The sequence below is a fragment of the Cuculus canorus genome, chromosome 1 (genome assembly GCF_017976375.1).
Source record: "Cuculus canorus isolate bCucCan1 chromosome 1, bCucCan1.pri, whole genome shotgun sequence".
In the NCBI taxonomy this organism is placed as follows: domain Eukaryota; kingdom Metazoa; phylum Chordata; class Aves; order Cuculiformes; family Cuculidae; genus Cuculus; species Cuculus canorus.
The window spans coordinates 208,472,575-208,496,686 of NC_071401.1; the positions used below are offsets into that span (position 1 = coordinate 208,472,575).

Here is a 24,112-nt window from a genome sequence, read left to right on the forward strand (position 1 = left end):
GTGAGACCATAGGAGAGACTGTGCCACCAACCGCGTCGTGGAATGGGTTGGGTTGGAAGGGACCTCAAAGCTCATCCAGTTCCAACCCAGGGACATCTCCTGCTGGATCAGGGGCTCCAAGAACCATCCAACCTGGCCTGGAACACCTCCAGGGATGGGGCAGCCACCCCTGCTCTGGACAACCTGGGCCAGGGCCTCTCCAACCTCCCAGGAGAACATTTCTCCCCAAGACCTCAACTCCATCTCCCCTCTTACAGCTCAAAACCATTCCACTCATCCTGTTCCACCACTCCTTGATCCAGAGCCCCTCTCCGGCTCTCCTGGAGCCCCTTCAGGCTCTGGAAGCTGCTCTGAGGTCTCCTGGGAGCCTTCTCTTCTCCCCAACCCCAACTCTCTCAGCTGTCCTCGGACGGGAGGTTCTGCAGCCCTCGCAGCATCCTTGGAGCCTCCTCTGGACCCCTTCCAACAGCTCCATCTCCTCCTTCTGGGGAGGATTCCAGACCTGGACACAATTCTCCCGAGGAGGTGTCCCCGGAGCGGAGCAGAGGGGCAGAATCCCGTCCCTCCCTGCTGGCCACGCTGCTCTGGATGCAGCCCAGGACACGGGGGGGTTCTGGGCTGGGACCCCACGTTGACGGCTCCCATGGAGCTTCTCACCCACCGGTCACCCACATCCACGATGGACCCAGGACAGAACTGTGCCTTTTCTTCTTTGTGATGGATTTAACCCATTCTCTCCTGGGTCATCACCGATTTATTCAGCCTCTTTTCTCAGTCGCGATAAAACTCGGCGCTTCCCGTGGTTGGAGGAACATTTTAGAGACCACGAGAAGACTCTCTGGTTGGGAACGATGTTCGGTCATCACGTCACGGGCTGGAAGTTGTCTGTTCTTTGAGGACGAGCGACCGTGTGCGTTGTTGACCAAACATAAGGGGGAATTTCTTCACCATGAGGCCCTGGAACAGGTTCCCCAGGGAATTTGTGGCTGCCCCATCCCTGGAGGTGTTCCAGGCCAGGTTGGATGGTTCTTGGAGCCCCTGATCCAGCGGGAGGTGTCCCTGCTCGTGGCAGGGGTGGGACTGGATGGGCTTGGAGGTCCCGTCCAACTTAAATCACTCCATGATCGATGATTCTCTCTTCTCCAGGACGTGCTCAGCCTCTTCCTTTCCATCCTGGCATGGTCTGGGCTTGGTCTTGTGGGTATCTCAGGGGCATCGCTGCTTCCTCCCGGGGAATTCCATCCAAACCGAGCAGAGAAGAGAGCAGTGGGGGCTGCCCCATCCCTGGAGGTGTTCCAGGCCAGGTTGGATGGTTCTTGGGAGCCCCTGATCCAGCGGGAGATGTCCCTGGGGATGGAACTGGATGGGCTTTGAGGTCCCTTCCAACCCATCCCATTCCAGGATTCAGGTTGGAACTGGATGGGCTTTGAGGTTCCTTCCAACCCATCCCATTCCAGGATTCAGGTTGGAACTGGATGGGCTTTGAGGTCCCTTCCAACCCATCCCATTCCAGGATTCAGGTTGGGACTGGATGGGCTTTGAGGTCCCTTCCAACCCAACCCATTCCAGGATTCAGGTTGGAACTGGATGGGCTTTGAGGTCCCTTCCAACTCATCCCATTCCAGGATTCACGTTGGAACTGGATGGGCTTTGAGGTCCCTTCCAACCCATCCCATTCCAGGATTCAGGTTGGAACTGGATGGGCTTTGAGGTCCCTTCCAACCCAAACCATTCCAGGATTCAGGTTGGGACTGGATGGGCTTTGAGGTCCCTTCCAACCCAACCCATTCCAGGATTCAGGTTGGGACTGGATGGGCTTTGAGGTCCCTTCCAACCCAAACCATTCCATGATTCTACGAATGAGGAGGAACCCAACCGCACCACCTCTCATGGGACGCGTGTTCTCCTCCCCATGTCCTGCCCCTGTGGGCATCTGGCAGAGCTTGAGGCCAGGGGCGGTCTTCTCAGCAGGGAACCGTTTGCATTCGCCTAACGAACTCATAAACCTCTAATTCAACTCGGCTCATCTCCAAAGCCTTCCTTCTTATCCTCATTTTCGGACCAATCTGCCCAGAAAGGTGGTTGAGTCACCACCCATAGAGGTATTCAAAAGGAGGGGAGATGACCTTCTTGTGGCTTTGTCGTGGACGCGTACGGTTGGAGATGATGATCTCAAAGCTCCTTTTCCAACCTAATGATTCTCCGCTCTGCTTTGATTCGCTCTCTCGCTCTTCTCATTCGAGGTTTGTCAGGTGAGAATCGATCGGGTTTGTGGCCTCCTGCTCCCTCCCTCCCACTCCTCCTCCGGTCTTCGGCGTGAGACTGATCTAATTCTGAGTCAGAAGACACCGCAGCTTCAATTACGCAGATGATCTCTCGCTGTAGAAGCGCTCCTGGAGTCGCACTGGGGTTACAGAGCGAAGAATCAGAGAAGGGGTTGGGTTGGAAGGACCTTAAGATCATACGGTTCCATCCCTGCCATGGGCAGGGACACCTCCCACCGGATCAGGGGCTCCAAGAACCATCCAACCTGGCCTGGAACCCCTCCAGGGATGGGGCAGCCACAACTTCTCTAGACGACCTGTTCTGGTGTCTCACCACCCTCACGGTGAAGAAACTCCTCCTCATGTCCAGTCTAACTCTGCCCCTCTACAGTTTATCCCCATTGCTCCTCGTCCTATCACCACAAAACCTTGGAAAAAGCCCCTCTCCAGCTCTCCTGGAGCCCCTTCAGGCTCTGGAAGCTGCTCTGAGGTCTCCTGGGAGCCTTCTCTTCTCCCCAACCCCAACTCTCTCAGCTGTCCTCGGACGGGAGGTTCTGCAGCCCTCGCAGCATCCTTGGAGCCTCCTCTGGACCCCTTCCAACAGCTCCATCTCCTCCTTCTGCTGAGGATTCCAGAACTGGACACACGGTTAACGGTGCCTTTGCTCTTCCCAATGTGTCTTAGAATCATAGAACCATGGCATGGGTTGGGTTGGAAGGGACACCAAAGCCCAAACAGTCCCAACCCTACCACGGGCAGGGACACCTCCCGCCGGATCAGGGGCTCCAAGAACCATCCAACCTGGCCTGGAACCCCTCCATGGATGGTAAGGACCAAACCCAAACAGCGGATGAAGTGAAATCAGAAAGAATCGGAGTTAACCGGAGATTTTCTTTACAAAGAAAAAAACCCCACTCCATTTGAGACTATTTGGTTGCCGGGACAACGCGACGGCCAACGGCAGAGTTCGGAGCACACTGTCTCTTTTAAAGCAACCGGATCCAAACCTTGGGAGAAAACACACCCAACGAAGCTAAAGGAGTGGGGCTGGAGAACCTCAGGAGGGTCAACCAGGCCAAGGGCAACGTCCTACCCCTGGGTTGGGGCAATCCATGGTTTCCATCCAGGCTGAGGGATGATGGATGGGAGCAGCCCTGAGGAGAAGGACTTGGGGCGCTGGGGAGGAGAAGGTGGAGAGGAGCCCCACCGTGGGGTCCCAGCCCAGAGCCCCCCCGTGTCCTGGGCTGCATCCAGAGCAGCGTGGCCAGCAGGGAGGGACGGGATTCTGCCCCTCTGCTCCGCTCCGGGGACACCTCCTCGGGAGAATTGTGTCCAGGTCTGGAATCCTCAGCAGAAGGAGGAGATGGAGCTGTTGGAAGGGGTCCAGAGGAGGCTCCAAGGATGCTGCGAGGGCTGCAGAACCTCCCGTCCGAGGACAGCGGAGAGAGTTGGGGTTGGGGAGAAGAGAAGGCTCCCAGGAGACCTCAGAGCAGCTTCCAGAGCCTGAAGGGGCTCCAGGAGAGCCGGAGAGGGACTGTTCCCAAAGGGATGGAGTGACAGGACGAGGGGGAACGGGGATAAACTGGAGAGGGGCAGAGTTAGACTGGACAGGAGGTAGAACTTCTTCACCAAAAGGGTTCTGAGGCCCCGGCAGAAGCTGCCCAGAGCAGTGGTGGCTGCCCCATCCCTGGAGGGGTTCCAGGCCAGGTTGGATGGTTCTTGGAGCCCCTGATCCAGCGGGAGGTGTTCCTGACCACGGCAGTGGTGGAACTGGATGGGCTTTGAAGTCCCTTCCAACCCAAACCATTCCATGATTCTATCATCTGCCCATCTTTTAAGCCCCTCCAGGGATGGAGACTCCACCACCGCCCTGGACAGCCTCTGCCGGGGCCTCAGAACCCTTTTGGTGAAGAAGTTCTACCTGACGTCCAATCTGAATAGGTTGAGCAAAGCAGATGGATTGATAACAGATGATGGACACCATCAGGTCATAAGAAGCAAAGCAACCTGATGGTCTCCAAGTTCTTGGGATGAGCAAAGCAACTGAAGATCACAGAACCACTTGGTTGGAGAAGACCTTTAAGATGGAATCCAACCATCCCTATCCATGACTAAACCACATCCCAGAGAACCTCATCTCCCCATCTTCTAAAGCCCTCCAGGGACAGCGACTCAACCTGGCCAGGAAAGCTGCTCAGCATCCTCAGCAGTGGTAGAGTTGGTGGAACAACATCTCCAGCCCAGGAAGAAGAGGGATTTAGGAGCCGGCAGGCAAGAGTCCCACCGGAGACGGGAATATCGGAGGATCACGAGCTGAAAATGAGTCAACAAAGTCACATTGCGGCAGAAAAGGGAAACCGGAGAAGGACTTACAATGAGTAACCTTCTCTCTACCACACGTGATGTAACATCTCCACCTTGTGAGGACCACGCTGGGCTTCAGCCGGAGAAGGTTCCCTTGAGGAAACGGAGTTAAAGGAAACCTATAGGAAGCACCACCGGCAACGATTGCTCGGATTCCGCTTCCCACGGCCCTGGAGGAGTCATGGAATGGGTTGGAAGGAACCACGAAGGTCATCCAGGTCAACCTCACGCTTGGGCAACGCGGCCTTGGAGAGCAGAAGATGGGAAGGGAAGGGAAGGGAAGGGAAGGGAAGGGAAGGGAAGGGAAGGGAAGGGAAGGGAAGGGAAGGGAAGGGAAGGGAAGGGAAGGGAAGGGAAGGGAAGGGAAGGGAAGGGAAGGGAAGGGAAGGGAAGGGAAGGGAAGGGAAGGGAAGGGAAGGGAAGGGAAGGGAAGGGAAGGGAAGGGAAGGGAAGGGAAGGGAAGGGAAGGGAAGGGAAGGGAAGGGAAGGGAAGGGAAGGGAAGGGAAGGGAAGGGAAGGGAAGGGAAGGGAAGGGAAGGGAAGGGAAGGGAAGGGAAGGGAAGGGAAGGGAAGGGAAGGGAAGGGAAGGGAAGGGAAGGGAAGGGAAGGGAAGGGAAGGGAAGGGAAGGGAAGGGAAGGGAAGGGAAGGGAAGGGAAGGGAAGGGAAGGGAAGGGAAGGGAAGGGAAGGGAAGGGAAGGGAAGGGAAGGGAAGGGAAGGGAAGGGAAGGGAAGGGAAGGGAAGGGAAGGGAAGGGAAGGGAAGGGAAGGGAAGGGAAGGGAAGGGGGGGGATCCGAGTGGGAAAGGAGGCAGCTGCCACCAGGCCAAAAATAATCTGTCATCACGCACGGAGAAGAAATGGCTTGAAAATAGGAGCAGAAGACTCAGGTGAGATATCAGAGGAGCTTCATGAGCTGCAGAAGGTTGAAAGAGTGGGAGCAGATGGCTTTGGGGGCCACAGCGGATGTAGGGAAGAACACGGCGCCAGCTCGGAAGACACCAAAGCTCTCCAGATCCACCTGGTTGGCAGCCCTGCCCTTGTGGATATGGACCGTTCCCCCCGGAGCTCCATCCTTGGAGGTGTTGAAGACCAGGATGGATGGTTCTTGGAGCCCCCGATCCACTGGGAGGTGTCCCAGCCCGTGGCTGTGCAGCCAACACCAAAGCGTTGACCCTCAAAGAGAGCCCTGGAGAACACAGAAGGTTCTTTCTCACTGGGGTTCCTTCTCCATCCAAGGTTTCTACTGTCTTCTCCAGCAGCGGAGCCGGGTCTGACCAAGGGGAGACAGGAACGGCTGTCACCTCCCGGTCAGAGAATCATGGAATGGGTCGGAAGGGACCTCCGAGCCCATCCAGTTCCATCTCAAATCATGGAATGGTTTGGGTTGGAAGAGAACTTAAAGATCATCCGGTCCCACCACTGCCATGGGTTGGAACACCTCCCACTGGATCAGGAGCTCCAAGAACCATCCAACCTGGTCTGGAACCCCTCCAGGGATGGAGCTTCGGGGGGAATGGTCCATATCCATAAGGACAGGGCAGCCAACCAGGCGGATCTGGCCAGGTTGGAGGTACAGGAGCTCCAGGAAGTTGAAAGAGGACACATTCCAAGTCCTGGTGGAAGGGCAGAAGCCGCCACGCAGAGTGGGGAGATGTTCACCCCATGGATTTGGGAGACAACGGCCGGGTTAGAGCCATCGGAGCGGTGACTATTGCGAAGGGGACCTCCTTTCCTCTCACACACTTCTCATGGAAGACCTCCCTCAAACCATGTCTCACCATCTGGAGATCCAACCCTGGTGGGACACAGTGCCCACGGCCTCTCTGCAACACCAGAGGGGATCATCGTTCCGATGAAGGTCACAGAGAGTCATAAGGTTGGAAAAGACCTTGGAGATCATCAAGTCCACCTGTCCCCGTCCACTACCAAACCATAACCCCAAACATCTCATCTCCTCATCTTCTAAACCCTTCCAGGGATGGGGAAGTCCTTCCAGGGACTCCACCACCGCCCTGGACACCATCTGCCAGGGCTTCACCGCCCTTTCCATGAAGACGTTTTTCCCCCAATATCCAACCGAAAACTCTCCAGCACGACTTGAGGTCATCTCCTCTCCTCCCATCCCTTCTCCCTTGGGCGAAGAGACCACCACCCACCTCGCTCCAACCTCCTTTGAGGTCGATGCAGCTCGCCAGAAGCTGGGGAGATGCTCTGTGGTGTCCTTCACCCCAAACCCACTCTGCTCCTGCTCTCCTCCCGGCCACGAGAAGGTCAGATGGGTCCCAGCGCTCCACATCCCTCTCCTCGAAGCTCCTCAAGAAGGCTCTTTGCAAAGCCATGGGATGGAGAGGAACCAGATGGAGCTCTGGTGGCCACATCCAAACCCACGTGTGCAGCAAGGAGGACAATCACCCCTTTTCTCCCCAACCCTTCGTCCCCGCGCGGCGCTCAGTCCTCGTCCTCCCCAGGAGGGACCCAACCCCGTGTCCCCGAGCAGGTGACACCTCTCCAACCCTCCAACCTCTCCAACCCTCTCGAGGAGTCCCCTCGGGCCACCAACACCCGGTGTCTAAGCAACAGCAGCCATCAAACAACAGGAGGAACGTGCAGGAGAAGACCTTGAAGAGCATCAAGGTCCCAACCGTCCCTGTCCACCACTAAACCACATCTCTGAGGACCTCATCTCCTCATCTTCTAAACCCTTCCAGGGATGAGGGACTCCACCACCGCTCTGGACAGGGGCTGAGAACCCTTTCCATGAAGAGATCCTTCCTGATGTCCAACCTGAAGCTGCCCTGGAGCAACCTGAGGCCGTTCCCATCACTGTCAGTCCAAGTAGACCTTGGATGAGAAGAGACCTCTTGCACCACCATCTCCTGCCCACGATCTGCAAACTTCCGGAGGCCCTTCCACTCCGAGGTGACTCAGTTTCCCTTTTCCACCCACGTTCCCCAACGTAGTTCCTGGTGAAGCTCTTCCAGACCATCGCTCCTCTTAGAGCCACAGAATCCCGAGGTTGGAAAAGACCTTGGAGGTCATCAAGTCCAACCATCCTGTGGCCTGAGGTCTTCTAACTCCAAGTTGAGGTTCACCAAACCGAGTTCAGGCGCATTCACCACTGTGGCCGCACTGTCCTTTGTTTCTGCTCCTTCTCCAACTACAGAGAAGAGGAACATCTCCTTCCCACCTCCGTTGCACACAACCACCATGAGATACCACCATCGACCCTTCTCAGGTGTCCTCTTTCCCATCTCCTGCTCCAGCGATGAAGCCGGAGTCAGAATAGATGTCCTCAACCCATGGCTTTGCTCCTCTAAGTTGTCTCACCACCCGCTCAAGACACAAGGACCTCTGTGGTCCATGAGAAACCACCATGAGAAACCACCATCGACCCTTCCCAGGTGTCCTCTTTCCCATCTCCTGCTCCAGCCATGAAGCCGAAGTCATAATAGATGTCCTCAATCCATGGCTTTGCTCCTCAAAGCTTGTCCCACCACCCGTCCAAGACACAAGGACTTCTGTGGTCCACAAGAAACCACCATGAGATACCACCACGGACCCTTCTCAGGTGTCCTCTTTCCCATCTCCTGCTCCAGCGGTGAAGCCGGAGTCACAACAGACGTCCTCAACCCATGGCTTTGCTCCTCAAAGCTTATCCCACCACCCGCCCAAGACACAAGGACCTCTGTGGTCCATGAGAAACCACCATCGACCCTTCCCAGGCGTCCTCTTTCCCATCTCCTGCTCCAGCCATGAAGCCGAAGTCACAATAGATGTCCTCAATCCATGAGTTTGCTCCTCAAAGCTTGTCCCACCACCCACCCAAGACACAAGGACCTCTGTGGTCCACGAGAAACCACCATGAGATACCACCATCGACCCTTCCCAGGTGTCCTCTTTCCCATCTCCTGCTCCAGCGATGAAGCCGGGGTCACAATAGATGTCCTCAACCCACCAGTTTGCTCCTCTAAGTTGTCCCACCACCCGCCCAAGACACAAAGACCTCTGGGGTCCATGAGAAACCACCATGAGAAACCACCATCGACCCTTCCCAGGTGTCCTCTTGCCCATCTCCTGCTCCAGCGACGAAGCCGGAGTCACAATAGATGTCCTCAATCCATGAGTTTGCTCCTCAAAGCTTGTCCCACCACCCACCCAAGACACAAGGACCTCTGTGGTCCATGAGAAACCACAATTGACCTTTCCCAGGTGTCCTCTTTCCCATCTCCTGCTCCAGCGATGAAGCCGGAGTCAGAACAGATGTCCTCAACCCATGGCTTTGCTCCTCAAAGCTTGTCCCACCACCCGCCCAAGACACAAGGACCTCTGTGGTCCACGAGAAACCACCATCAACCTTTCCCGGGTGTCCTCTTGCCCATCTCCTGCTCCAGCGGTGAAGCCGGACTCAGAACAGATGTCCTCAACCCATGGCTTTGCTCCTCTAAGTTGTCCCACCACCCGCCCAAGACACAAGGACCTCTGTGGTCCACGAGAAAACACCATGAGATACCACCTTCAACCCTTCTCAGGTGTCCTCTTGCCCATCTCCTGCTCCAGCGATGAAGCCGGAGTCACAATAGATGTCCTCAACCCATGGCTTTGCTCCTCTAAGTTGTCCCACCACCCACCCAAGACACAAGGACCTCTGTGGTCCATGAGAAACCACCATGAGAAACCACCATCGACCCTTCCCAGGTGTCCTCTTTCCCATCTCCTGCTCCAGCCATGAAGCCGAAGTCATAATAGATGTCCTCAATCCATGAGTTTGCTCCTCAAAGCTTGTCCCACCACCCGCCCAAGACACAAGGACTTCTGTGGTCCACAAGAAACCACCATGAGATACCACCACGGACCCTTCTCAGGTGTCCTCTTTCCCATCTCCTGCTCCAGCGGTGAAGCCGGAGTCACAACAGACGTCCTCAACCCATGGCTTTGCTCCTCAAAGCTTATCCCACCACCCACCCAAGACACAAGGACCTCTGTGGTCCACAAGAAACCACCATGAGATACCACCACCGACCCTTCCCAGGTGTCCTCTTTCCCATCTCCTGCTCCAGCGATGAAGCCGGAGTCACAATAGATGTCCTCAACCCATGGCTTTGCTCCTCTAAGTTGTCCCACCACCCACCCAAGACACAAGGACCTCTGTGGTCCATGAGAAACCACCATGAGAAACCACCATCGACCCTTCCCAGGTGTCCTCTTTCCCATCTCCTGCTCCAGCCATGAAGCCGAAGTCATAATAGATGTCCTCAATCCATGAGTTTGCTCCTCAAAGCTTGTCCCACCACCCGCCCAAGACACAAGGACTTCTGTGGTCCACAAGAAACCACCATGAGATACCACCACGGACCCTTCCCAGGTGTCCTCTTTCCCATCTCCTGCTCCAGCCATGAAGCCGAAGTCACAATAGATGTCCTCAATCCATGAGTTTGCTCCTCAAAGCTTGTCCCACCACCCACCCAAGACACAAGGACCTCTGTGGTCCACGAGAAACCACCATGAGATACCACCATCGACCCTTCCCAGGTGTCCTCTTTCCCATCTCCTGCTCCAGCGATGAAGCCGGGGTCACAATAGATGTCCTCAACCCATGGCTTTGCTCCTCTAAGTTGTCCCACCACCCGCCCAAGACACAAAGACCTCTGGGGTCCATGAGAAACCACCATGAGAAACCACCATCGACCCTTCCCAGGTGTCCTCTTGCCCATCTCCTGCTCCAGCCATGAAGCCGGAGTCAGAACAGACGTCCTCAACCCATGGCTTTGCTCCTCTAAGTTGTCCCACCACCCGCCCAAGACACAAGGACCTCTGTGCCTCACCTGGAACGCCGTCTGGCTGTTGAAGTTCCGGATCTCTTTGCTGGCACCGCGGAAGAGGAGGACCCGAGCGCAGCTCTCCTGGCAAAGCAACCGAGGGGGCAAGGAGAAGACAACCATTAGAACGACAGGATGGTGGTAACCAAGGTGCAGATCACAGGGTTTGACGGCGCTCCGAAAGCCACCAAGAGGATGGAAGGGCGCTCAACCTCTGCCAGATGCTCACCCCAACCTGACCACGTTCATCTGTCACCCCAAGGGCAAAGCTACGGGCACGGTGGCCACCACGGAGAATGGGATGGGTTGGAAGGGACCTCAAAGCCCATCCAGTTCCATCTCCAACCATGGAATGGGTTGGGTTGGAAGGGACCTCAAAGCCCATCCAGTTCCATCTCCAACCATGGAAAAGGTTGGGTTGGAAGGGACCTCAAAGCCCATCCAGTTCCATCTCAAACCATGGAAAAGGTTGGGTTGGAAGGGTCCTCAAAGCCCATCCAGTTCCACCTCAAACCACGGAATAGGTTGTGTTGGAGGGGACCTTAAAGCCCATCCAGTTCCATCTCCAACCATGGAATAGGTTGGGTTGGAAGGGTCCTCAAAGCCCATCCAGTTCCACCTCCAACCATGGAATAGGTTGTGTTGGAAAAGGTCTCCCACCCAACGGTGATGGGGGCCTGCGGTGGAGGAGGGAGCAGGAACCCGAGGAACGAGTCTAGAACCGCTTAGGTGGTCATCAGCAGAACCACCTGAGGACGGGAAGAGGTGAAACCACTCTTTCCTCTTTCACCGGGATCCGGAGGAGCAGAGAAGGTGAGAAGAGTTTGGGACGGAAGGGACCTCAAAGCCCATCCGGTGCCAACCTGAATCTTGGAATGGGTTGGGTTGGAAGGGACCTCCAAGCCCATCCAGGGCCCCTCCCTGCCATGGGCATGGACACCTCCCGCTGGATCAGGGGCTCCAAGAACCATCCAACCTGGCCTGGAACACCTCCAGGGATGGGGCAGCCACAGCTTCCATGGACAACCTGGGCCAGGGCCTCACCACCCTCATGGTGAAGAAATTCCTCCTCCTGTCCAGTCTAACTCTGCCCCTCTCCAGTTTATCCCCGTTCCCCCTCGTCCTGTCACTCCAAGACCTTGGAAGAAGTCCCTCTCCGGCTCTCCTGGAGCCCCTTCAGGCTCTGGAAGCTGCTCTGAGGTCTCCTGGGAGCCTTCTCTTCTCCCCAACCCCAACTCTCTCAGCTGTCCTCGGACGGGAGGTTCGCAGCCCTTGCAGCATCCTTGGAGCCTCCTTTGCACCCCTTCCAACAGCTCCATGGGCAGGGACACCTCCCGCTGGATCAGGAGCTCCAAGAACCATCCAACCTGGCCTGGAACCCCTCCAGGGATGGAGCAGCCACCACTGCTCTTGACAACCTCTTCCATGGCCTCCCCTACTCTGATGGTGAAGAAGTTCCTCCCACCGCCTGGTCCCCATCTGCTGGTGTCCACTCTCAGGACCTTCTCACCTGGTTATAGAGAGCGCAGATATGGAGCGCGGTGTTTCCTGAGGCGTTCTGGGCCGTCATGTCAGCGCCGTAGAAGAGGAGATGCTCCAAGTGTTGGACGTGGCCGTAGCGACACGCCTGCTCGAGACCCAAAGCCGTACAGAGAAAAGAGAGAGAAAGGACATCAGGGACCCGCTGGAAGGTGGTCCAACCCATAACCTCCTCTGATGGCTTCATCCGCGCTAAGAAGATTGAATGAGGTTGGAGACGGAACCTGGAAAAATCCCGTTGAGGCACGCGGACAACTTTGGCCTTTGAGTAATGTCCACCTGAGTATCAACCAAACCACCGCGACCTCTCTTCAAGTTTGGGATCAGCATCCAAGCGGCACCAGGACCTCCTCCAGGTCATGGTAGCCACTTCAAAAGAAGCCCTGAAGCAGCTAACGAGGAGGAGATGGGACTCAAAGTGTCTCGTTGGGTGCTTTGAGGTTTATCTTCTACGTTTGGTCCATCCTGGGAGCTCAAAGATCTGCCAGGCCAAGGTGGGATGGAGGCGGTGAGGAGCGCGGTGACATCCAGGAGGTCACAAACGCATCTCATTATTGAGGCTCCTCCTTGGCTCATCCACCTTGATAAGGGCTGAGAGTTGGGTGCTTCGGAAGACCCAAAGACAACGTCCTCCAGATGGTCCAAGACACAATGATCGCTTCTCCCAGAAGGTCTTGAAGGACAAAGCCACCGGAGGTCCTTTAACCCCAAGGTCCGATTTACCCTTCGCCAAACCCTTTTGTCAATGTGTCCAACGGGGACACGGACAACTGTGGTTCGAACCCAAGATGCCTCCAGGGTTGGATTGAGACCCCAAAGCTCTGTTCCGTGAGCTGAGGAGGATCTCAGATGCTCCCAACCCAGAAGAAACCAGGCTGAGCCTTGACCTGGGATGGGAACCAGAGCACACCACGTGCATGTCCTCCACACCAGATCCTGTCCACCTCTGCCACCGCCCGCTGGACACTGCGTCCCCGTGGGACCTGAAGGGATGGAGACAGGCCAAGCCCTTCCACGGTCACCCCAACCTTCTCCCAACCCACCTGGTGGATCTCCTGCCAACCGTTCTCGTCCACGCAGCCGAGGCGGGCGTAGTCGTGGAGCAGGAGCTCGCAGCAGTAGGGATCTCCTCCCACCATGGCACTGTGGTAGAGGGGCGTCAGCCCTCGGCTGTCCTTGTAGTCCGGAGAGGCCCCGAGGTCCAACAGCGTCTGCAAGGGAAGAACTTCACTCGCTGCGCAGCTTCAGGAGGTCACGCGGTAGGACAACCTATCTCGCTGGAGGTCCGTGATGCTCCAACCATGGTGGAATCATGGAATCAGGGAATAGTTTGGGTTGGAAGGATCTCCACCTGCCATGGGCAGGGACACCTCCCGCTGGATCAGGGGATCCAAGAACCATCCAACCTGGCCTGGAACCCCTCCAGGGATGGGGCAGCCACAAATTCCATGGACAACCTGGGCCAGGGTCTCCACACCCTCATGGTGAAGGAATTCCTCCTCATGTCCAGTCTAACTCTGCCCCTCTCCAGTTTATCCCATTCCCCTCGTTCTGTCACTCCAAGACCTTGGAAGGAGTCCCTCTCCGGCTCTCCTGGAGCCCCTTCAGGCTCTGGAAGCTGCTCTGAGGTCTCCTGGGAGCCTTCTCTTCTCCCCAACCCCAACTCTCTCAGCTGTCCTCGGACGGGAGGTTCTCAGCCCTCGCAGCATCCTTGGAGCCTCCTCTGGACCCCTTCCAACAGCTCCATCTCCTCCTTCTGCTGAGGATTCCAGAACTGGACACAATTCTCCCGAGGAGGTGTCCCCGGAGCGGAGCAGAGGGGCAGAATCCCGTCCCTCCCTGCTGGCCACGCTGCTCTGGATGCAGCCCAGGACACGGGGGGGTTCTGGGCTGGGACCCCACGGTGGGGCTCCTCTCCACCTTCTCCTCCCCAGCGCCCCAAGTCCTTCTCCTCAGCGCTGCTCCCATCCCATCATCCCTCATCCTGGACTGAAACCATAGATCGCCCCAATCCAGGTGTAGGACCTTCCCTGTGGCCTGGTTGAACCTCCTGAGGTTCTCCAGCCCCTCTTCTCCAGCCTCTCCAGGTCCCTCTGGATCCATCCCATCCTTCCCACGTGGCCACTGCCCCACTCAGCTCAGTGTCACCTCCAAACGCGCTGAGGGTGACCTCAACCTCTCTGTCTGTGTCACTGATGGAGATATTGAACATCACCGCTCCCAATGTGAAGCCGTGAGGGACACCACTGCTCACGGATCTCCATCTGGACTTGGAGCTATTGACCACTACTCTTTGAATAGGACCACCCAACCCGTTTCTTTTCCACCGCACCGTCCACCCACCCCATCCACCTCTCTCCAATTTAGAGAGAAGGATGTTGGGGGACCGTGTCAAAGGCTTGACAGAAGTCCTGCTAGATCCCATCCCTTGGTTCACCCGTGTCCACCGCTGCCGTCACCCCTTCCTAGAAAGCCACTTGGTCATCGAGGAAGGCGGTGTCCACCCCACCTTCCCCTCAACGCTCACATCTCCAACCCTTCAGTGATGGGCGCTGCTCCATGAGCCACCCAAGAGGTGCTTTGGCCCAACCTGGAGGACCAAGAAGCCTGGATGGGGTGGGAGGAGGAACCGGTGCGAGGACAGAAGGTAGAGGAGAAAGAGAACCTCCCCGTGGTGGTTCCTCACCAGGAGAGCCGCGTGGTTCCGGCACTGGACGGCTTTGTGGAGAGCCGTCATTCCTTCCCGCGTCCGGAAGTCCAGGTGAGCTCCTCCGTTGCGAAGCGTCTTGATCATCTCGGTGCTGAGCTCCAGCTGAGCGGCCGCGGTGAGGGGACACTCTGCGGAGGAGCACCGAGAGAGAGATGGGTGAGAACCTGGAGAACCCCCCACAACCCCTCCATAGGCACCGCCGGACTCTCATCCCATCCCAGAGTGGTGGGGTTGGAAGTGCCCTCTGGAGCTCACCCGGTGCTCCAGCAAGGTCACCTCCAGCTGGTTGCACGCCCACATCCAGGTGGGTTGGGCTTCTCCAAAGGAGGAGACTCCACGCCCACCCTGGGTGGCCGTTTCCAGCCTTCCACCACCTCATGGGAAAGAAGGTTTTCCTCATGTTGAGATGGAACCTTGCTCAGATCTTCCACCCGGCCACCAGCAGCGAAGGAGCTCCTCGTTCCCCTCACCCCCACACACGTCCCGGTTCTCCCCGTGCCAAGGGATGGAGATGGAGCTGCTGGTTTGGAGGGAGACCATCACCACCACCATCCACAGGGCTGTCCTGAGCCCCTCGGTGTCCCACAGCTGCTCCTCACCACCACCTCGTGTCACCTCCTGCGAGCTCCAAAGGGGAAACGCTGATCAAGAAGATGAGGAACGTCCCTCAAGGAACGGAGGAGCCTCAACAAACTCAACGTCTGGTTCAGTCCCGGCTCCAACCAGGACCAGGGCTGCCTCCCAGGACCACCCAACACATCAGGACTCGTTCCACTTAAGGGTATCAGTGGATCAGGAGAATTCCACGGATGTTCCTCACCAGGCCCTGCTCCAGGCATCGGCTTCCATGGTTCCGTGCGGTTAAATCACGGTGTCTCGGAACGGTTTGGGTTGGAAGGGACCTCCAAGGCCATCCGGTCCCACTCCTGCTATGGGCAGGGACACCTCCCGCTGGATCAGGGGCTCCAAACCTCATCCAACCTGGTCCCATCCAACTCACAGGAGAACGTTTCTCCCCAAGATCTCATCTCATCTCACCTCCATCTCCCCTCTTTCGGCTCAAAACCGTTCCCCTCGTCCTGTTCCTGCAATCCCTGATCCAGAGCTTCTCCACAGCTCTCCTGGAGCCCCTTCAGGCACCGGAAGGTCCCTCTGAGGTCTCCTGGGAGCCTTCTCTTCTCCCCAACCCCAACTCTCTCAGCTGCCCTCGGACGGGAGGTTCTGCAGCCCTCGCAGCATCCTTGGAGCCTCCTCTGGACCCCTTCCAACAGCTCCATCTCCTCCTTCTGCTGAGGATTCCAGACCTGGACACAATTCTCCCGAGGAGGTGTCCCCGGAGCGGAGCAGAGGGGCAGAATCCCGTCCCTCCCTGCTGGCCACGCTGCTCTGGATGCAGCCCAGGACACGGGGGGGTTCTGGGCTGGGACCCCACGGTGGGGCTCCTCTCCACCTTCTCATCATCTCCCCAAGTCCTTCTCCTCAGCGCTGTTCCCATCCATCATCCCCATCATCTACTGAATCCATGGATTGCCCCAACCCATGGGTAGGACGTTGCCCTTGGCCTGGTTGAACCTCCTGAGGTTCTCCAGCCCCTCTTCTCCAGCCTGTCCAGGTCCCTCTGTATCCATCCCGTCCTTCTGGTTCTCCTGCCCCACTCCACCAGGCGTCACCAAGGACGAGGAAGGAGAAGTTACGGTGTCCGTGATGATCTAAGGTGCCACAAACGTGGTCGAAGAAGAAGGAGGACTCAGTGTCAGGAACTACTTAGAACATCTCTGCAATCTCCACCCCTGGAGACGTTGTGGATGAAGGATCTCCATCACCACAGCGGTTCGCGAAAGGACAACTCAGAACCGAAGAACAGAACTAACGGAGCTTCTTCTGCCTCTGAGGACTCCAAAGCACCGGAAACACCATCGTTTATTTATTCCTTCTCTTGAAATCGTGGTTGGACATCAGCCCACGGTTCCATCACTTCACTGATGACCCTCAAAGCTCCCGGTTAAAAACTCACTGGAGAAGTTTTGCCAACGAAGGGAAAACGAAGGGTTTGGAAGCTCTGAGGAGAGAGGAGCATTGATGGCTTCAAAGTGGTCTTTTCCTTCTCCGCACGCACGATCCGTGCGGGTCCTTCAAGGAGATGGTGATGAGAGGGCAACAAAACTCGGACACCTTTATGAAAGACGGTGTTTCCTCCTCCTTCCTTCAAGGACCTTCTCGGAGGGAAAGACCCAAAACTCAACCCCGGAGTGGAGCTGTGTCCTCCCCAGGGGGACAATCCCTTCCCGGCTCCTGGTGACCACCCCACGGCTGAGCCCGGCCAGGATGCCATTGGCCTTCGTGGCCACCGCGGCCACCGCTGCCTCCTGGTCAACCGCCGGTGACCAACACCCCCGGGGCCTTCTCCATGGGGCACTTTCCAGCTGCTCTTCCCACGCCTGGAGCTGCTCGGGGTTGTTGGGACCCAAGAGCACCACCCGACCTTGGCCTGGTTGGACCTCATCCATGGATCCATCCTGGCCAGATCCCTCTGCAGAGCCTTCCTGCCCTCCATCCATGGATCCAGCCTGGCCAGATCCCTCTGCAGAGCCTTCCTGCCTCCATCCATGGATCCAGCCTGGCCAGATCCCTCTGCAGAGCCTTCCTGCCCTCCATCCATGGATCCAGCCTGGCCAGATCCCTCTGCAGACCCTTCCTGCCCTCCATCCATGGATCCATCCTGGCCAGATCCCTCTGGAGAGCCTTCCTGCCCTCCATCCATGGATCCATCCTGGCCAGATCCCTCTGGAGAGCCTTCCTGCCCTCCATCCATGGATCCAGCCTGGCCAGATCCCTCTGCAGACCCTTCCTGCCTCCATCCATGGATCCAGCCTGGCCAGATCCCTCTGGAGAGCCTTCCTGCCCTCCATCCATGGATCCAGCCTGGCCAGATCCCTCTGCAGACCCTTCCTGCCTCCATCCATGGATCCATCCTGGCCAGATCCCTCTGCAGACCCTTCCTGCCCTCCATCCATGGATCCAGCCTGGCCAGATCCCTCTGCAGAGCCTTCCTGCCCTCCATCCATGGATCCAGCCTGGCCAGATCCCTCTGCAGAGCCTTCCTGCCCTCCATCCATGGATCCAGCCTGGCCAGATCCCTCTGCAGAGCCTTCCTGCCTCCATCCATGGATCCAGCCTGGCCAGATCCCTCTCCAGACCCTTCCTGCCCTCCATCCATGGATCCAGCCTGGTCAGATCCCTCTGGGTCTCCATACCCAGATGGACACTTCCTCCCAGCTCGGCCTCATCTTCTCTCATCACTTTGCTAAGGAGACATTCGATGCCTCCATCGCGGTCATCGATGAAGACACTGAGCAGGACTGGGCCCACCCCGAGCCATTGGGTCACCACTTGTGCCCATCCTCCAAGTGGTCTGAGCTCCATCCCTCCTTGCTCCCACCCAGGCAGATGTCCATCCAGGAGAAGCTGCTCCTGTCCTGGCTGGTGGCACTCCGTTTCTTGCGCAGAAAGCCACGAGAACCCAAGTCAAAAGCTCTTCTCAAGCCCAAACTTCCTCCATCTCCTCCAAAACATCCCATCCCCGACATTCCCACCATGTCCCCGTGGACACCCACCCCACCCCAACCCTGTTCCACCGTCCTCCTCTCTCTGGAGAAGCCAATCTCACCTCCCGTGTCCTGGTCATGGAAGTTGGGGTCCAAGCCTTTCTCCAGCAGCCTGCAGACCTTCTCCACGTTCAGCATCTGCACGTACTCCATGAACTTCTTCAGGTTGGCCTGCAGCCGGGACACGCCGGGAGGACACACAACGCACACCGTTAACACCTCGGTGTGGAGAACGGAGCCACCAGAAGAACACGGCCCCGCGGTAACCAACAGGGCTGCACCCACCACCATTCCCAGACCCTACAAGAGAGGATTCCACCGCTCCACCCGGGACATGGACCTTCCACCCCTCTCTTCAAGGCTGGAATTGCTGGATCGCCCCATGGAAACCATCACGGGGTGGTGGCCATCACCTTCGGCCCCACCATTGAGACCCCTGATGAGGTCCTTCCCATTGGGGACCACCATGAGGGCAGTTGGACGGCTCACACACGTGTGGGACATCAACACATCAATGGACAACGCAACGGCACAATCTGACCAACGACGCCGGCCGTGAAGGTGCTGAGCCACGGCAGCACCATCCCCACCACCGACCATCTGCAGAGCCTTCCTGCCCTCCATCCGTGGATCCATCTTCTCCAGATCCCTCTGCAGAGCCTTCCTGCCTCCATCCATGGATCCAGCCTGGCCAGATCCCTCTGCAGAGCCTTCCTGCCTCCATCCATGGATCCAGCCTGGCCAGATCCCTCTGCAGACCCTTCCTGCCCTCCATCCATGGATCCAGCCTGGCCAGATCCCTCTGCAGACCCTTCCTGCCCTCCATCCATGGATCCAGCCTGGAAAGGTGGCACCACTGTCTCCTGCAGAGCCACCCACATCCCTGAGACCACAGCCAACGCCATCCTTCACCCTACCGTGATCTGATGAGGTTCCTCATCTTTCCGCCCCACCTCAACCACGGAGGTTCCAGCAAACCCCACTCGTTTCTCAGAAGTTCTTTGGAGTCTTCCAACCAGAGAAGGTTGAAAGACCCCAAAACGTGGTGTCCTCACTGTCCTGGGGCTGAAGATGCTCTGAGGGCTTTGAGCTTCCAGGCAGACTCCGGTCTTACCTTGGTGTGGAGCTTGGCGAACTGCTTGTCGTCCAACAAGGTCTGGGTGTAGACGCGCCTCTTGTACCGGAACTGGAAGAAGGGAGAAGGTCAGGCAGGAGAAGAACGAAGCCCACCCAGACTCCAACCGCTCTCCGGCAGCTCCAGGAAAATGCCACCTTTCACGGAGACATTTGGGTTGGATCCCAAACCAACAGCAGCTCCAAGAACACACTCGGTTCTCCCTCTGCTAATTAATCGCTTTCCTCGTTAAAGGCACTCGGGTTTTGCAGATGACTCTCCTTGGCTTCGGCTTCCAGAAGGTGTGGGCGTTGTTCTGCTGCGTCCCAATTACTGAGGGATCTTTCTAACCATGGTTCTTTGGAGAACAACTCGGTTTGGGTTCCTCCCTCCGAGAAGGACCTCGAGGAGCCGGAGCATCCGGAGGAGGGAACGGAGTGGGGAAGGGGCTGGAGAAGAAAGGTTCTGAGAGGCAACTGAGGGCCCTGGGGATGGAGGAGGCTGAGGGGACACCTCGTTGTCCTCCACATCTCCTGGAAAGGAGGATGGAGTCACGGAATCATAGAATAGTTTGGGTCGGAAGGGACCTTAAAGGTCATCCAGTTCCAACCCTACGTGGGTGGTGGTCTTTTCTCCCAAGGAACAACGGATGGGACGGCCTCAAGTCCCACCAGGAAAGGTTTAGGTTGGACATCGGGAAATGGTTCTTTACAGAAAGAGTGGTGAAGCCCTGGTAGAGGCTGCCCAGAAGGTGGTGGAGCCACCAACCCTGGAGGGCTCCAAAAACCACGTAGATGTGACATCTGGACATGGTTTAGAAGGCTCAGGGGGTTGAGCTGATGGTTGGCTTTGACCTTAGAGGTCCTCTCCAACCATAAGGATTCCAAGATTCGTACACACGTGGGCTCCAGACGGCTTCTCTGGAAGCATCTACACTCAACACCTCTCAGTGAGGGATCTTCTGTCCCTCAGACCCTTTCCGCTGCTCTTTTCCACGTCAAACCACTTTCCAATGTCCTTTCAAGCAGAACAACCACCATCGAGATGTGGATCCAACACCGACCACTCCTCAATCCCACTCAGTCCTGGTCGGGATAACGCTGAAGGACCACAGAGACACCTGAGCCACAGCGTCACCCGGGGAATCGCTGGAAGGTTTCTTCAACCAAAGGCTCAAAGATCTTCTTTGAAGGCTTTGCTCTCACAACGAGAGCCCTTTCCTCACAAGCAGTCCTCGTTCCTGGAGGTTCATCATCTCACTGACTTCGATGGTGTAGAACCAGAGAGTTGATGAGGTTGGAAAAGCCCTCCAAGCTCATCCAATCCAACCATCACCCCAACCCCACCGTGACGACCAAACCATGGCCTGAAGTGCCATATCTACATGGGCTTTTTGAACCCCTCCAAGGGATGGAGATGCCACCACCGCCCTGGACAGCCTCTGCCGGGGCTTCACCGCTCTGTCTGGAAAGAACTTCCTCCTGATGTCCAACCTAACCCTCCCGTGAAACAACTTGAGGCCGTTCCCTCTCATCCCATCCCGTGTCCCTTGGGAGAAGAGCCCACCAGGGGAGGTTCCGGCTGGACATCAGGAGAACACCTCTTCCGGAAAGAGTCATCGGGCACTGGCAGAGGGTCCCCAGGGATGGGGGTGGAGTCACCTTCCCTGGAGGTGTTTAAGGGATGGGTGGATGAGGTGCTGATGGTTTAGGGAGTGTTCGGAATGGTTGGACTCCATGATCCCATGGGTTCCTTCCAACCTGGTGATTCCATGATTCTAAATGCAGAGCTCCTGTGCTATCTTTGACTCACAAAGTCTCTTTAGAAGGTTTTACCCTCTCTAAGCCGCCCGAGCTCGGACAAACGTGACCGGGAATGCCGGTACTACACCTAATCCGGATTAATTTGGTGATCACCAATGCCTTGGTTCTGCCCCTCTGCTCCGCTCCGGGGAGACCTCCTCGGGAGAATTGTGTCCAGGTCTGGAATCCTCAGCAGAAGGAGGAGATGGAGCTGTTGGAAGGGGTCCAGAGGAGGCTCCAAGGATGCTGCGAGGGCTGCAGAACCTCCCGTCCGAGGACAGCTGAGAGAGTTGGGGTTGGGGAGAAGAGAAGGCTCCCAGGAGACCTCAGAGCAGCTTCCAGAGCCTGAAGGGGCTCCAGGAGAGCCGGAGAGGGGCTTCTTCCAAGGTCTTGGAGTGACAGAACGAGGGGGAACGGGGATAAACTGGAGAGGGGCAGAGTTAGACTGGACATGAGGAGGAATTTCTTCACGCTGAGGGTGTGGAGGCCCTGGCCCAGGTTGTCCAGAACAGTGGTGGCTGCCCCATCCCTGGAGGGCTTCCAGGCCAGGTTGGATGGTTCTTGGAGCCTCTGATCCAGCGGGAGGTGTCCCTGCCCATGGCAGGGGTGGAACTGGATGGGCTTTGAGGTCCCTTCCAATCCAAACTACCTTCTGAGTCCATGACTCAGTGCTGGGGAGGACACAGCTCCACTCCGGGGTTGAGTTTTGGGTCTTTCACTCCAAGAAGGACCCTGAGGGGCTGCAGCATCCGGAGAAGGGCCCGGAGCTGGAGAAGGGTCTGGAGAACGAGGGTTCTGAGAGGCGGCTGAGGGCCCTGGGGATGGAGAAGAGGGGCTGAGGGGGGACCTCATCGTCTCCAACCACCTGGAAGGAGGTTCTGGAGAGGTGGGCGCTGGGCTCTTCTCCCAGGGGACAGCGATGGGATGAGAGGGAACGGCCTCGAGTTGCTCCAGGGGAGGTTCAGGTTGGACACGAGGAGGAATCTCTCCATGGAAAGGGTTCTCCGGCTGTGCCGAAGCCACCCAGGGCGGTGGTGGAGTCCCCATCCTGGAGGGCTTTCATAGACGATGAGTAGATGTTGTAATTGCGGACACAGTTTTGTTGTGGACTTAGAAGATCTGAATCCATGGTTGGCATCGATGTTCTTAAAGGTCTTTTCCAACCAAAACCCTTCTGGGATTCTCCTCCCACGTCTACGTAAACCAGAAGAAGACAAAAAGAAGAAGACCCTTACCTCCAAGTAGGGGACGGGAGTGTCTGGGTTGAGCGGATACTCCCTCAGCAGCCGTTCCTCGTCCAAGAACTTCCCAGCCCGCCCGTTGAAGGCCGGTTGGAAGAGCCCATAGTTGAGAACGTCCTTCAGGCTGTGGTTCAACGTGCAGAGGATTCGCTGCTTGGAAATCCAGACAGGAACGTCTGGATTCAACCGTAGACACTTCTGTGGAGAGACACGGCGAGAGGTTAAAGCCGAGGGCCACCGAGGTCCACCCCCCCAGGAACGGTCACACCAAAGAGGAGGAGAAAACGGGGAAGATGATGGTTGCCATGGCAGTGGGTGATGAGAAGGGGGAAATCAGAAGAGTTGGAGAAGAATGAGACTTCAAAGGAGCCCCCACAGCATTTTGTGGGGTTCAGGGCAAGCTCAAACCCTCGATGGGACAACGTCCTCTAAGATATGAGAAGAGTCTGTTGACTTCTCCACCACCGACTCCATTGGGGGGCAAATAAAGGAGGGACAGAGAGCAGCACCCTGAGCCCCACCAGAAGGTGGAGGCATCAACCGAGGTCCTCCCAGTGGGAGGAGAAGAGCCTTTCCGCACCTCCTCAGCTCAGACGGTGACAGCGGTGGTTTCCCCCAGGACCCCAAGCAGCTTCATTCCCTCCTCAGGACCCAAAGGCACCAAATAGTTAACCCGTGATCTTCAGGTTGGGTTCTCTACAGCTGAGGACCTCACTCCACATTCCCAATCGGCCGCGGTGGGGTTGGCAGTGGTCACCGCCACGTCCCCTCCACCGAGGCGGCACCACGGTCCTCACAGCATCCACTCTTGCAGGAGAAGAGCAGGAAGGTGAGAGGATGCCACCACGCTGGTGGCACCTCAGCCTGGTCTCACCCAGCTTGTCCCCACCAGCAGCCGCCCTTCTCCTCCCAGGTCCTTGGGATGAAGTTTGGCCCTCAACCTTTCCCTTGATCCCATCACTTTGGTTTCCTCCTGGAGTGTTTCTCCTCAGGCTTGAGGAGAAGACCGGCCTTGCCTGAAGGCACCACCACGTTTCTGCCCAACCTTCTCATTCCCCACCATCACCCTCGCAACGGGAGGTGGACGCGGTGTCCAAGGGACATTTTGTCCATGAAGGAGTTGACACCAGAGCAGAGAAACCACACACAGATGGACCCAAACCCCACGCTGTCCACACCCTCAGCAGCATCTCCAGAGGTGGAGCCAAAGCACCTGAGCTCCTGCCACCACCACCCCACACCTGCTCCGGAGCAGGACACGCACCCGGAAAGAGAAGGAACCACACATCTCCACTGAGGGTCACGGAATCACTGAGGTTGGAAGAGACCTCCAAGTTCCTCCAGGCCAACATCAGCCCAACCCCATCGTGATGACCAAACCATGTCCTGAAGTGCCACAGCCACACGTGTTTTGAGCCCCACCAGGGATGGAGACACCACCGCTGCCCTGAGTGGCCTCTGCCGGGGCTTCACCGCTCTTTCCATAGAGACATTTCCCAATATCCAAACTGAACCTCCTCTGGTGCAACCTGAAGCCATTCCCGCTCGTCCAGTCCCACCCCATCCATGGGCAGGGACACCTCCCGCTGGATCGGGGGCTCCAAGAACCATCCAACCTGGCCTTGAACACCTCCAGGGATGGGGCAGTGACCACTGC

At 57.2% G+C, this 24,112-nt stretch overlaps 1 protein-coding gene across 13 annotated transcripts in view; it reads right to left on the bottom strand.

Moving 5' to 3' along the window:
• Positions 1 to 24,112, bottom strand: part of SHANK3 (SH3 and multiple ankyrin repeat domains 3) — a 302,562-nt gene that overhangs the window by 255,954 nt on the left and 22,496 nt on the right. For all 13 annotated transcript variants that reach the window (XM_054083072.1, XM_054083024.1, XM_054083035.1 and 10 more), the window contains exons 3-9: positions 22,450 to 22,653; positions 19,413 to 19,484; positions 18,361 to 18,469; positions 14,670 to 14,821; positions 13,027 to 13,194; positions 11,955 to 12,071; positions 10,451 to 10,528 (exon numbers count right to left, since the gene is read on the bottom strand). In XM_054083072.1, coding sequence (XP_053939047.1) covers positions 10,451 to 10,528; positions 11,955 to 12,071; positions 13,027 to 13,194; positions 14,670 to 14,821; positions 18,361 to 18,469; positions 19,413 to 19,484; positions 22,450 to 22,653 — 900 coding nt within the window. The remainder of the gene's footprint in view (positions 1 to 10,450; positions 10,529 to 11,954; positions 12,072 to 13,026; positions 13,195 to 14,669; positions 14,822 to 18,360; positions 18,470 to 19,412; positions 19,485 to 22,449; positions 22,654 to 24,112) is intronic.